This window comes from Ammodytes marinus, assembly GCF_949987685.1.
Source record: "Ammodytes marinus genome assembly, chromosome: 4".
NCBI classification, from domain to species: domain Eukaryota; kingdom Metazoa; phylum Chordata; class Actinopteri; order Uranoscopiformes; family Ammodytidae; genus Ammodytes; species Ammodytes marinus.
Window position 1 is genome coordinate 30,677,953 of NC_137233.1, and position 14,323 is coordinate 30,692,275.

Here is a 14,323-nt window from a genome sequence, read left to right on the forward strand (position 1 = left end):
TGCTGTTCTGTTATTGCCTTTTAAATCACGTTTTGGTTATCTTTTATAAATGTTTTTAGCTATACATTTTAATTGTGTGTTCTATATGTTTTTTTTAAAGATATCTTTGCACAATGGCCCTAAGAAAAATAATTTAAAAAACGTCACATAATTGTTTTATATGGATATTGTCGGAATGACAAATAAAGTAACTTTGCTTTAACCTTAAGATGTAATTACCTACGTACATCCTGCTGCAATATCAGTGCAAAGCATCATAACATATGAGCTGACTATAGCCTGAGATACGATGGTTATAATAAGGAGTGAATGATCTTATGAAATGATGGAAAGCAGTCATCAGGAAGAGACTTAAAACAGCAATAGTAAGTATCAGCCAGACAGATAAAAAAGCATGATCTTTATGCTGATCTGACTGCTTCAGGCGCTTACTGCCAAAAACACATTTGGCTGTTCCCCAGCAAATGGGCGATAAATTGGCATCCAAGCATTGCTGCCTTCATAGTTGTTTCTCTCTGTTCTTGCTTTCTATTGTACTTGGCGTGCCAATAAATATACGTACCATCCACTTTCATTCCCTTTCTTTGTCAAACACACACACACACACACACACACACTCACTCACTCAAACTCCTTACTGTCTAGCAGGATCACAGGCCGTGTCTCCCCAGCCTCCGCCAGCTTCAGAGCCAGCTAAAAATGGCGCCGGGCATGACAGCACCCAAGTGGACCTCAGTAAGGTAAATGAGAAGGCTTTTGTCCAGTTTCTCACAGGACAATGTTTACGTCCAGGATATTGCGAAGGCCACAATAAGAAGGGGGAATTTAAAAAAAAATAACCCACATATTCTTTAGTTGTACAGGGCCATCAGCTTAATGCTTGCACTGTAGCACTCTGTAATCAATGTTTGGTGTGCTGTTGACATCCTCAACTAGGTCACATAGTGCCCCCTTGAAATCAATAGGAGAAGTACAGAGGTGCATCCCACAGCAGCATCCATCAGCACAAGTCAAATACAGCCGCATAGGACACAGAATAGCTTCAATTCAGCCAACACTTTCCACCTAGGATTACAACGCATATCTATAGTTTCAGTTTTATGTCCCTAGTCTTTCAGTGCGAGCTGGGTTCTCTGGCATTAGGCCTCCTTAGATTGAAGACATTTCTGTTTGAACATTTGGTTTTTGGAGTTACCAGATGATGGGACAAAGAGTGATTTTTTTCTTAACTGTATTTGTTAACTAGTATGGACTTTTATCTTGACTCACCAGGTGGACATGCACTTCATGAAGAAGATCCCAGAGGGGGCAGAGGCCTCCAATGTTCTGGTGGGAGAACTGGACTTCTTGGAGAGGCCCATTGTGGCCTTTGTCCGCCTGTCCCCTGCTGTGCTGCTCACTGGACTCACCGAGGTCCCCATACCTACCAGGTTAAACGGCTGCTCTTTGCAAATACCTAAACAATGGTTCAGTTATAAAAATCAAACTATCCAGGAAATGACTTGCTTACTTTAAATTCATCCGGTGACAAATATCAGGTTCCTCTTCATTCTACTCGGCCCCGTTGGAAAGGCTCAGCAATACCACGAAATTGGACGCTCCATGGCAACCATCATGACAGATGAAGTAAGAACGCTCCCGTCAATATCATCTAGCTTTACAGAACAAATCATATCTCAACATCTCCCATTGAAAGGGCAGTGGGTTAAGTTTCCTCTCTCCTTTTTGCTTTTTGTCTGGACCAGATCTTCCATGATGTAGCCTACAAGGCAAAGGACAAAAGTGACCTGCTGGCCGGGATAGATGAGTTCCTGGACCAGGTGACGGTCCTACCACCGGGAGAGTGGGACCCCTCCATTCGGATCGAGCCCCCAAAGAACGTCCCCTCTCAGGTACATATAGCTATATGATGCTTTTTTTTCAGGTTGGTATTTTTAGCAACATTTTTATATTTGTCTGTTCTTGTTGGACTGTCACTGGATGTCTGCAGGAGAAGAGGAAGATGCCTGGAGTCCCCAATGGCTCAAGCTGCCAGGTAGAGGAGGAGCTACATGCCGAACACCATGGGCCAGAGCTGCAGAGGACTGGAAGGTACTGTGTTATGTGTTAGCCTGTTCACCAATACACAGAGCTGGTGTTTAGGGCAGTGGGGCCATAATCCATGGTAAATTACCGGTAAATCAAATTCAGATTTCCAATAGCAAGATTGGATCTACCCGATAAATGGCAATGTATCATTAAAAAACATGGAGCTAACTAAAACATGTTTTTGTTTTTGTGAAGGGAATTGTGGAAGCCTTGGGCTGAGGTATGCAATCTTCACCGTGTTTGTCAGTTGCTGGGGCCACAACATCTAAAATGTAGGTCTGTGAGGAGTTGAGGTGGGAGAGGCAAATGACAACCCCAAAGGCCCAAGTGTGAAAGGCCAAAATACAAGAAAATTGAGCAAAATGTTGATTTTTTTTTGGCTGAACTAAAGAGGTTTCAATTTCGCCTTCAAACAATGATGTGGAGTTCTACTCCACTGTGGCATCGCTGATAGTTGGGGCTGCAGGTGCACACCCATCACTGATATGGAGATGCTTTGACCCTAAAGACTTTGGGCTTGGTGTGAACTAACTCTTTAATGGCCATGTACATCCATACTGGAGCTTTACGTTATGCTGCCCGATTTACTCTAAGCCTTTCCGCATAGCTTTAGTCCTAGTCTGCACAGGTTGAAGGGGGGTGGAGCTTTACCGGGAATGAAATGAGGTCCCCACACTCAACACCATTCACAGCCTCTACCACGCCCACACAGTCCTGGAAAGAGAGTCTAATCAGGGAAACCCAGTGAAAACATCTGTGTGTTGGGGGGGCAGTCCCTGGCTGTGTAGGCTGTGTTAAATTATTCATTTTGTGGTACAGTGATCTTTGCCACAATGACACACATTAGGAGAAGCAAATAATTTTTTATACACCGAAAAACTTTTCTGCCAGCAAACTTCAAATCAATACGTGGGCTAATACACCGACTGTGTCCGTTTTGCTGTGTGCCGTGATCAGGTTGTTTGGTGGTCTGATACTGGACATCAAGAGGAAGGCTCCGTTCTATCTGAGTGACTATAAGGACGGGCTGAACCTCCAGTGCGTGGCCTCCTTCCTCTTCCTCTACTGTGCCTGCATGTCTCCTGTCATCACCTTCGGTGGACTGCTGGGAGAGGCGACAGAGGGACGCATTGTAAGAGCACACACGCCCACACTCACATTACACATACTGCAGTGTGAGTACAACATTTATGAATACAGCGTAGATATTGTACACCTAACTGTACCGCACGCAAAGACATACTCTCTCTGTATTTCCACCATATGTTTTAGAGTGCCATAGAGTCCTTACTCGGTGCGTCTATGACTGGAGTAGCCTACTCACTGTTTGCCGGTCAGCCTCTCACCATTCTGGGCAGCACGGGTCCGGTGTTGGTTTTTGAGAAAATCCTCTTCAAGTTCTGCAAGTATGTATCATAACAACAGCTGTTGTTTTATCCTTACTACCCGAATCAGTAACCTCTTTTAAATCACTTCTTAAAACACATTTTTATAGACTTGCTTTTACGTGATGCCGTCTACTTATTCTTTTTATTCTGTTCCTCAAAGTCTTTTTACACTAGCACCTATTAATCTCCTTTGGTTTGTTGTGTGTATATGAGTATGTGTATTTATCATTTTCTATATGTGTTTTTATTTTGATTAGTATGTATTTATTTGATTGTACTTGCTCGTATGTATTTTCTTAAAGCACTTTGTAAACCATTGTTTTTAAAGGTGCTATATAAATAAAGATACCGTGCGTTTTCCAAGCCAAATGATGTATTCATTGTCATTCCATAACCCCAGTCTCTTGTCTTTTGTTCTGGTTTCAGGGACTTCGGCCTCTCCTATCTGTCGCTAAGGACCTGCATCGGCCTGTGGACGGCGCTGCTGTGTTTGATCCTGGTTGCCACAGATGCCAGCTCTCTGGTGTGCTACATCACTCGCTTCACAGAGGAGGCCTTCGCTGCCCTCATCTGCCTCATCTTCATCTACGAGGCCTTGGAGAAGCTCATTCACCTGGGAGAGGTCTACCCCTTCAATGCCCACAGCGACCTGGACAAACTCACACTGGCGTTGTGAGTGAGAAGAAATGTGCACTTTCCTTATTTGCTCTAGCTCTAGTCACCTGTATGAAAGCTTTTTTAATTTTTAACTGTTTTTTTGTGTGTGCATTGTTCTTCTCTTAAAATATATAATATATATTGCAGTCTCTCTTCTAAAAGCATTTGGATCAAATCCCTGTATGCAAGTCCCTTTATGCCTGGCCTATTTGGACAGATAAAATCAGCCCATCTTTTTCCATTCCGCCCACCATTTTTCTTCTGTGATTTCTGTCTCTATCTCTATAGCTGTAAGTGTGCAGAACCTAATAATCCCAGTAATAAAACCTTACAACTGTGGACTGAGAGAAACATCACAGCCTCTGCTGTACCCTGGACCAACCTTACTGTCAAGGTAACGTAACTGCACACACACACACACACACACACACACACACACACACACACACACACACACACACACACACACACACACACACACACACACACACACACACACACACACACTTTGAAGCCTAATGTCAGTGTAACTTCACATGATTTAACAACCTCCATTAGCTCATCTACTTTTATTAACATTCAACGTACCCCTCACAAACCTAACCTCTCTTAATGACCTTTGCAAACACTCACAAGGACATGAAATCCATGAACCTTTAACTGCTGTGTGTGTATAACTGAGTACACTTGCCTGGTTTCTTCTTCATTAGGTGTTTTGTTTTGCCTTGTGCTTCCTGTCTGTAATACAATTCAGATGAAACAGTCTTCGGATCTATTGTCTCTCTTGAGTTCTCTCGCAATTGTGTCCTAATATAACCTGTGTGATTCTCTTCAGGAGTGTGTCAGTCTGCAGGGCCACTTTGTTGGGACGGCGTGTGGCCACCATGGCCCCTACACCCCAGATGTGCTCTTCTGGTCTACCATCTTGTTCTTCTCCACCTTCTTCATGTCTGCTTTCCTCAAAGAATTCAAGACGAGTCGTTATTTCCCCACCAGGGTAATCAACCAGTATGACTTCTCACTTAAGCTAGAGGTTACCAGACATTGGCAAACCTACCACGCCCACATTACTAACCACTGATCTCTGACTGTTGCTGTCTCCTGTGTACCCAGGTGCGGTCCATGATCAGTGACTTTGCAGTGTTCATCACCATTGCGGTCATGGTTCTGCTTGACTACGCCATTGGAGTGCCTTCCCAGAAGTTGAAGGTGCCCAACAAATTCAAGGTATAGAGGAAAATGATCCTTGGAATGTTAAGTCTTGATATAAAAAAAACTCAACATTTGTTATGGTCGAATCATGGCCTAACTCCTCGATAATGGGATTTATCCAGCCTACCAGAGACGACCGGGGTTGGCTGATCAATCCGATTGGGCCCAACCCATGGTGGACAGTCCTGGCCGCCGCTATTCCTGCTGTCCTCTGCACCATCCTCATATTCATGGACCAGCAGATAACTGCCGTCATTATCAACCGCAAAGAGCACAAACTGCTGGTGAGAAAAGGAATCCTAATCCTAGTTCAGAACATACAGCATGCACTAGTGGAGCAGATAAGTGCCACAATCTTTCAATTTGTGATACAAGCGAGGAAATTGGCATGAGCCGTCTCCATGGGTCACTTGATAAGGAAATTGTCCGAGACAATGAAATGAAAAAAAAAATGTTTAATGAAAAACCCCATCAATACATTTCTATGAGAAATTTTCAAATTCACAATTTTTCTAATGTCTCGGACAATTTTCTTGTCCAGTGACCCATGGAGACTGCTCATGCCAATTTTCACGCTTGTATCATCAACTGAAAGATTCTGACGAAAAATAAGCACTTAGCCATTCCACTATTATGAACCTGTAGCTCATCAGCTCTGTATCTGTCCTTCTTCTTCTGTGTTATGCAGAAGGGCTGTGGCTACCACCTGGACCTGCTGATGGTGGGGGTGATGCTGGCGGTGTGCTCCATCATGGGTCTGCCCTGGTTCGTAGCGGCCACGGTTCTGTCCATCTCCCACGTCAACAGCCTGAAGCTGGAGTCAGAGAGCTCGGCCCCTGGAGAGCAGCCTCGCTTCCTGGGCATCCGAGAACAGAGGTTGACCGGCCTGGTCATCTTCCTGCTCATGGGCTGCTCTGTGTTCATGACTGGAGCCCTGCAGGTTGGTCTGAAAACAAAACAAACAACTATGCATTGCTGCCCTCCTCTGGATACAGCATTTAGGTCAGAGAGCAGAGATAGAGTAGCCTGGTTCTACCAGACCACCATACTTCATTTCATTTGTACAGAAGGTCTGGAATCGCTCAATTGACAAACGTTAACTCACTTGAAGGTGGGTGTCTGTTGAAGTTTAAAACTATTGAATCTGCCCAGTGCCACTCTGGATCTGCCAACCAATCGCATAACATTTGGTTGTGACGTCATGCGCCGGCTTATGACTACAACCAAAACTGCCGCACAACCTCAAAAACATTATTCTCAGCCACTCCCTTTGCTCGCTGATTGGACCGGTAAAAGAGAAACCCCGCGAATATACCGCGGACCCAGACTGACTACTGAAAGGAAATGAAAATTGAGCGGAAGTAGGTAGGCGGGCGGTGCCAGGCTAGAGATAGAGCAAGAAATAGTAAAACTTTTTTTTCCAAAGGCTAACTGATGAATGTATGTTTGTTTTTTTTCCAGTTCATTCCGATGCCAGTATTGTATGGTGTTTTCCTTTACATGGGAGCCTCCTCATTAAAAGGCATCCAGGTAATGTATGATCTGACATGTATAAATGTGACACAAGAACATTATCCTATATACTGTAGTAGAAACGATACACAGTAAAGTCACTATATGTACAATTTAAACATTTGCTTCTTAACATCCCTTATATATAAATATTAAACAACTACGTATATGCCCTTTTTGTACAGGAAGCAAAAGTGCCCTTTTTAAAATATTTTCAAACCAGCATTGAGCAGCTTTGTCTTATGTGTCATCTAATCAGACAAAACAAATAATGACCCTAATATCTGGGGGTCATTAGCATTCATAGGCCTCCCATGTGTGAGTGTGTGTGAGTGGCGTGTAGTCATGCGTGTGTTCTTGTGGCAGTAGAGAGCTTGTGTGTGTGTGTGTGTGTGTGTTCCTGCCTGCCTTCTTGCCTGTGTGCGTGTGCGGGTATACATTCTGCAATTCAATGAGGTCTTAAATTGACAAGATCAATTGTCAGACCAATCTCACCGAATTTGTCATAACTTCATAATCATTTTCTTTTTCTCTGCTCTTGTGTGATTCTTTAATTCCCCTAGTTACCCTCTTTGTCTCTAACTTACCCTCCATGTCGTGCATTCATCTTTGTTATTTCACAGTTATTTGACCGTCTGAAGTTGTTTGGTATGCCAGCCAAGCATCAGCCAGACTTCATCTACTTGCGCCACGTCCCATTGAGAAAGGTGCACCTGTTCACTGTCACACAGCTTACCTGTCTGGTGCTACTCTGGGTCATTAAGACGTCACCTGCAGCTATTGTCTTCCCAATGATGGTGAGTTTTTCCTGCTCCAACATCCCCTCATTTTGAATGACTCTCTTGATATATTATAATAATTTAAATAACATGCTCTGTTTTCTTTTATTCCTGTGCCTGCAGGTGCTGGCTCTGGTTTTCATCCGCAAGCTGCTGGACTTGTGCTTCACTAAGCGAGAGCTGAGTTACCTGGATGATCTAATGCCTGAATGGAAGAAGAAAAACCTCGACGACGCCTCGAAAAAGATAGATGAGGTAGTGTTAATTGGATGAACCCTCTGAGGTCTACGGCCGCACCGGGGCGTGCGTGTGCGCCCGTGCGCATATCTTCATTAATATCTCCCTGAAGATATGGCTGAAAAATAAAATTAAAACATTGTCTCAAACTAGAGGTCCTCCTGTTTCCGGGGAATGTTCTTGTGATACTGTGGGATACCTTACAGGCTTAGAAAACACAGCGAGAAGCAAGACCCAGAAGCTCCCCAGCTACCACTTAGCTTGCAAATAGTGCATAGAGTATATACATAGTGTGAAAGTAGTTTGTTATTATTGTTTTTATATTTACTTAATGGTTTGTTTGAAAAATGTTTTGTGATGCTTCCTCTTTTATTAGTATACAAACCATGAATCATCATAAGTGGTTCAAAGTCTTCATTCAGTCTAATTTCCTAATGTTTTTTGAAAGTAGAGACAACATTTCTACCAAAAAGCGTCTGGACCAAATTTCATATTAGTCATGTTTTGTGCACTTCCCTACTGTGTTTTGGAAAATGTTCACTGCATTTTTGAAGCTAAGGCTTAGGAGAAGCAATTTCAAAAGCCAAAACAATTCAACAGGATGACTAAAGGTTCTTCTTTCACACACATTTCCAGGTTTTTCAAAAATCGCAATTCATTTTTCAGCATTTAAGCCAATTATTTATATACACAATAGTCTAGGACATAAGTAGACCTCAGAAAACAAAGGCCTAATGTGTTCTGAACATTTCCATATAAAACACTTTGGTATAATTTATCTTCTTGCACATTTGAAATAGGTATTTATAGAAGTATGTAAAATCGGAGAAAATACCTAGACCTCAATACACTGATGAAGGTAAACAAACATGCACATATTAACTGTGTGTGTGTCTTTAAGGAATCACAGGTTATGCTCAGTGACAAAACAGAAGATGCTGCTGCTGTTCAGATCTCCCTGGAGACCGCCCAGCCTGGTCAGACTCCAAAAGCACATGACCCAAGGTGAGTACACACACACACACACACACACACACACCAACGCTTAAATGGACAGAATGGACCTCAGATGATTGGAGTGGTAAGAATATAAGAGAAACATTTAATGTTCCTGTCTATCTATGTGTATACTTGTCCTGCTGTGACGTGGTGGTTTGCACCCTGTGAGTACTGTGCATACTAACCCACTGAGGCACCTCCCTGAGCCCCAACACTCTCTGCTTTCTCTTCTTGCCCACCTCTTCCTCTCCGTGCTCCTCAGGTGTGACCCCTCTGATATTAACATATCTGATGAAATGTCTAAAACCACCGTGTGGAAATCCCTCAACTCCAATCAAAAGGACACTCGTCCTGTGGCTGCTAAGAAGGCAAGGCCATGACCCCTTTCTCGTCACCTCACCCCTGTCATCAGAATATTTCAACCCTCATATTGTGGTCACTTGCTTCTTTTTCTGTGTGCTTTGCGATTGTTGCCCTGACTTGTAATCGCAAGTTAAGGGAAGGCAAAACTGTGCTCCATGCTGTCTTAATTCTGTAATGTTTTACTCTGCAGGATTGAAGGGATCTCGTTCATAGACGAGTAAAGTCAGTCCACCATGCTGGAAGACTCTGCCGGCTCATTTGACCACAATTCTGGACCACAGCACACTGTCAGCCACTTTAGTGCATCAAGACAAACAAGCCTCTATGATTTCTACCAACTAACAGCAACACACAATACTGTCCACAAACACACAGACAGAGACTCATGCACTTCTATCTTTGTGAGGACTAGAAAAACTTACTAATCTTATATCTCTGAACCAAAGATTTTAAACTCAACTCATCCCTACTCTGGCACCTTGAACAGCAACTAGAAATGAGACCGCCTCTGATAATGTAATCTCAAGGCAAATCCCAGTGCTGCCCTATTCCTTAAGACAATAAATAATGCAGCAAGTGCAGGGACACTTTTACAGCTATAGTTTGCCATGGAGATTTCACTGAGATATGGCGGCATGCTGATTCACAGCTGAAAGCCATGTATAAAAACTCGTTTGGAGGTTACATTTAAAACTGCCTGTCAGTCTGTAATTCAGTGTCACTGGTCTGTCTCCAAAAACGCCAGACAAAAAGCCTGAATAATTTGCTTTTGACTCATGGGCACACAGCTGCTGTTTGTCTATCAGCCTAAGTGCCTGACATCAACGAAATAGCCCATTGTAAATTCTCTTGTAGGGTGGAATTTTCTAAGAATACCAGAATAGCTATATAGCCATAACCATTAAACTAAACCTTCAACAGATAAAAAACAGGAATTTGCCCAGTCGCTCACTTAGCTTGATAAAACCAATGCTGTCTAACAGTTTCAGAAAAGCGTTGATTCAACTTAATGGTCATTTTGGAGGCTGTACTATCTGGTGCTGTTTAATCTTAGATCTTTGCACAGACTGGTGTTTTTTCCAACATTGAGTCATGCCAACTGCATAGGGTTAGGTGAAGCTATAATAAAAACCTTGTTTTACTACTTTTTAAAATCTGCAATCATTTATATATTTTTTTTGCCACTGGAACTAAATCTGGAAACCCAACACAGAAATCTTGTCACCTACCTTTGAAATTGATTTCACAAACAAAACTAAATGATGTTACGTATGCATCCAGCAAATATGGAGCAATATAAGCATTCCTTTTGTGATAATGGTCTTGCGATGAATGTAGGTTTTACATACTCTCTTTAAACCTTATTATTTTTATTCTGTACCAACTACTATGTTTGCTGGTCACAAAAAAATATTTTGCTCAAAACAGCTGCTGGAGTGAGAGAAAAACTAAACAATAAGTAAAGGTTGCAGACTGGAAAATAGAAACAATGAAATAAGCAGTAAAGCTCTGTAGAGCTGAGGTGGAATGTATGGATGTTTATGTATTGCCAGTTCTTGAAAAACATTGATATGAGCTACGTTAAAGGCCTTTGGTCCTCACAAAGATAGAAGATCACACACATGCATAACTAAACCAACAACAACACACTCTTTAGCCCTCTTTTCTCTTGTTCCCCCTTTCATCAGAAACATCAGGTTCCCCTCCTCCACTGTACATTTTGCTGGGCTACAGTATATGATGGAATGTAGATACTCCTTTAAAAGCAACCCAGGTTTTTTTTTTGCAATGATATACTGTAAGTATCATCAGTTCTTAAATCTGCTAGTCTCTTTTTATTGAATGTGCCACGAGTGTGTTCTTTTTCTAAGTGATGAAATGGTCGATTATTTAGTAGAACTTAGGAAATAAATTGCAGGTTCAGTAAAAGCATAGACAAAACTCCTCTTTTGGGGCATACAACTTTGTGTCAGTTCTGTGTGACGATGTAAACTGAAAACTTTAAATGTTAGAAGACCCACTTCAGTTGAAGCAGTGGCATGAATAACATGTTTTATGAGGATGAACCCTTTTTCCCCTATTTGAACTTTGAACTAATGATTGTGTGATGATGTGTTAGTACAATGTCTTATTTCTTTACCTCAGACAAGTTCATGAATGCTCCTCCAAGGCACTGTGGATGAAGTCAGGTCAGGGAAAACCAGAGCAGGAAAAATGGGTGTGGTTGCTTGTGTGTGTGTGTGTGTGTGTGTGTGTGTGTGTGTGTGTGTGAGTTAGAGAGTCCCTTTTGAGTATCAGTAAATTCTTAACAATTTCGTTATTTTGGGGACTACCGCATGTTTCTTTTAAGCCATAATACCCAATTCAACCCAAATTTGAATTTAAAGGTGAAGTAAGCTTTTATTATCCAAAACACTTTAAATCACTCATGTCACTTTGGATCACATCTGGCAGTTGCCTTTCTCCTTGAGTTTCACACACCAGTTTGGAGAGCCAAACTAAGTAGAGAGATGGTGTCAGAATGATCAATAAGAAATCTTTATTTGTAGTTGCACTTTCTGTAGATAAAATGATTTGTGATATATTTTATTTTCAAGAGATATATATATAAAGCAATCAAAGGATTTTAGAATAATGTATGCCTAATGTATTGCTCATTTGACTTATATTTTTAGATAATTACAATGTGTTCTCTTTGATTTGTTTAAATACTGTAATAAGCGAGATGAGGTAATAGAAAGGCTGAAGAATGTAGCACAGGAATACAATATGAATATGAATGAATTCACTAAAATACCTTCAAAGGTTAGTACACAGAATAAAGAGCTGTGAAGGGAGACATCCTAATAAACCGTAAACCAATCATCCTCGATGGAGGACCTAGAAACCATTGAAAATGCTCATGAATCAATTATTGATTGATATTTCACTGGACAGCAAAAATAATTGTATTTATTTTTCAGAAAATGTTGCCTTTATTCCTAAATTCTAACATTAGCTATCAAAAACGAATGGTCATACCAGACCAAGGCGAATCAGCATTACCACAGAATGTATTGAATAGATGAATGGTTTATTGCTCATGAATTCAACTTGTCGCTCGTAAGATAGAGAATGTGTTTGTTCTTCTTTCAGAAATAACATAGATTCACTGTGAACGCCCAAAAGACTCAGTCATTTTAGAATCAACTTCATTCATTTTAAGATGGACATTTCCTTTAGGGTTAAGTATCAGATAACAAATGCATTAATCTGTTAAACAAAAAGATCTATTGAGAATATTAGAACTATTATGTGATGGATTTGAAAGTTCTGTTAAATATCAGTTCATGATTTGTTTCATAACGGTTTTTCAAGGTTACTCCCGCCATAGTCCCCATCGTTGCTATTCAAGTGACTTTAAAGCTATGTGCTCAAGCACAGCAATCTATCACTGTAACATCACATGTAGTACAAAGTTTGGTACATCGTGTTTGCTTTCATGTACTTTTCAATTGGAATATTATTTGTGTGTCTGAAGACCCATAACTATACTAATGAATGGCATGACTAAATATTATTAATTGTACAAAATATATATTCTAAATCACTTGGGTGAGTGCAAACAAATGCTGTGTCAATCAAGAAAAAATACTCCATAATGGACTTGACCAAATTGTGAACTTTTAAACATCCACAGTTCAGTGACTGTAGATGTGCTCTATGCTGAAGAAACTAATTATTTATCAAATGTTAATGTGATTTTATTGAGTATCATGTGTCTTAAACTTTATTTGAACTCATTAATGTGTATGTGAATGTATGGAAAACACAGGCCTTTGGTATATGTAGGTTCACTGCTCATACATTCAATGGATGGGAATATATATATATATATATATATATATATATATATATATATATATATATATATATGTGCTGTACATGTGTGCCTGTCATAGAATACTAAACAACTTCCTGTTAATTTTTTTTATTTATTTTTTTACATTTTTGCTTTGACCTCCTTACATCTGACCAAAAAGAGACCTTTTAAAAGCCGGTATTGAGGCACAAGCGGTGAGGGGGCGGGGGGGAGGGGAAACAAGCGTCATTACTGCATTGCATTTGTCATACAACTTATTTTCTGCATAAAAATACAGACCTATGTTTCAAATTATCTCTGGCCCGAATTTCATTTTTAAGTGTAGGCAATGTGAAAACTGTGCACTGTGTGAGGCCATGTCCTTCTGATGAGTGTAAGGAAAAAAAACTGTCAGTTTCGAGGACAAGGTTAGTTTGATAGAAAGGGAAGATTATGTAAGAGAGAGAAAGTGTGCCAGAGAACGAGATGTTAGAAAGCAGGAGGCTTTCGGGGGAGTAGCACCTCTAACTGCAGTAACCTTAATCCTATGGTCTCCGAGCCATGGAAAAGAGCCAGGCCTTGTCTCTTCAACCACTGAATGATTAGTCTTGAGCAAATATAATTCTACATGTTTTATATGTATATGTAATGTAATTTTTGATTATTGAAAAAATAAAAAATAAATAATTACAGTTGAAATTATATGAACTGTTGTTTCAAGTTATTGCGTCAAGTCCCATGGCTTAATTGTTTCATTGGGCGGTATTAAGAGGCACTCCACTGTAATGTATGTGTTGTGTGTTTGAGCCTCAATGTATTTTGATGTATTCAAAGAATTGTCCCAGCAGGAGGCAGCAGAGTCACAACCTTCTAAGAGTTCTTCACCCTATATCTATTTAAATTCAAGACTTTTACATCATTTTTAAAGAGGGACCAACACTGGCCCCTGGGAAGCCCCCACACGAGGTCTTCTCCCTCTGTCTCTCTCTTACCTTCCCCCCCCAAACCCTTTTGGATCCGTTTCCGTGTTCATTGGACTGTCCCTTCTCTCCACCGTGCCGCACTCCCTCCCCCCCTCAGTTTTTTTCCCTGAGGTGGGAAACACGTTGTGCACATCTGGAGGTGATCCTGACTGCTAAGGAGTGGCCTGTTGGGTATGGAATTAAAGATGCACTGCACTCTGTATGCATATATCTATGTGTGCATGTGTGTGCCTTGAGGGTCAACCCGACTCCCCAAATGCTCCT

At 41.1% G+C, this 14,323-nt stretch overlaps 1 protein-coding gene across 1 annotated transcript in view; it reads left to right on the plus strand.

The window, feature by feature from the left end:
* Positions 1–8,882, plus strand: part of slc4a8 (solute carrier family 4 member 8) — a gene marked incomplete at both ends in the record, with an annotated part of 33,322 nt that extends 24,440 nt beyond the window's left edge. Inside the window, 17 exons of the mRNA XM_080026047.1 lie at positions 649–740; positions 1,273–1,430; positions 1,539–1,626; positions 1,746–1,892; positions 1,991–2,091; positions 3,046–3,220; positions 3,361–3,494; positions 3,903–4,148; positions 4,422–4,527; positions 4,969–5,130; positions 5,247–5,360; positions 5,468–5,629; positions 6,034–6,285; positions 6,807–6,875; positions 7,481–7,654; positions 7,760–7,891; positions 8,775–8,882. Of these exons, the coding sequence (XP_079882173.1) occupies positions 649–740; positions 1,273–1,430; positions 1,539–1,626; positions 1,746–1,892; positions 1,991–2,091; positions 3,046–3,220; positions 3,361–3,494; positions 3,903–4,148; positions 4,422–4,527; positions 4,969–5,130; positions 5,247–5,360; positions 5,468–5,629; positions 6,034–6,285; positions 6,807–6,875; positions 7,481–7,654; positions 7,760–7,891; positions 8,775–8,882 (2,420 nt within the window). The remainder of the gene's footprint in view (positions 1–648; positions 741–1,272; positions 1,431–1,538; positions 1,627–1,745; positions 1,893–1,990; positions 2,092–3,045; positions 3,221–3,360; positions 3,495–3,902; positions 4,149–4,421; positions 4,528–4,968; positions 5,131–5,246; positions 5,361–5,467; positions 5,630–6,033; positions 6,286–6,806; positions 6,876–7,480; positions 7,655–7,759; positions 7,892–8,774) is intronic.
* Between the last annotated feature and the right edge of the window lie 5,441 nt (positions 8,883–14,323).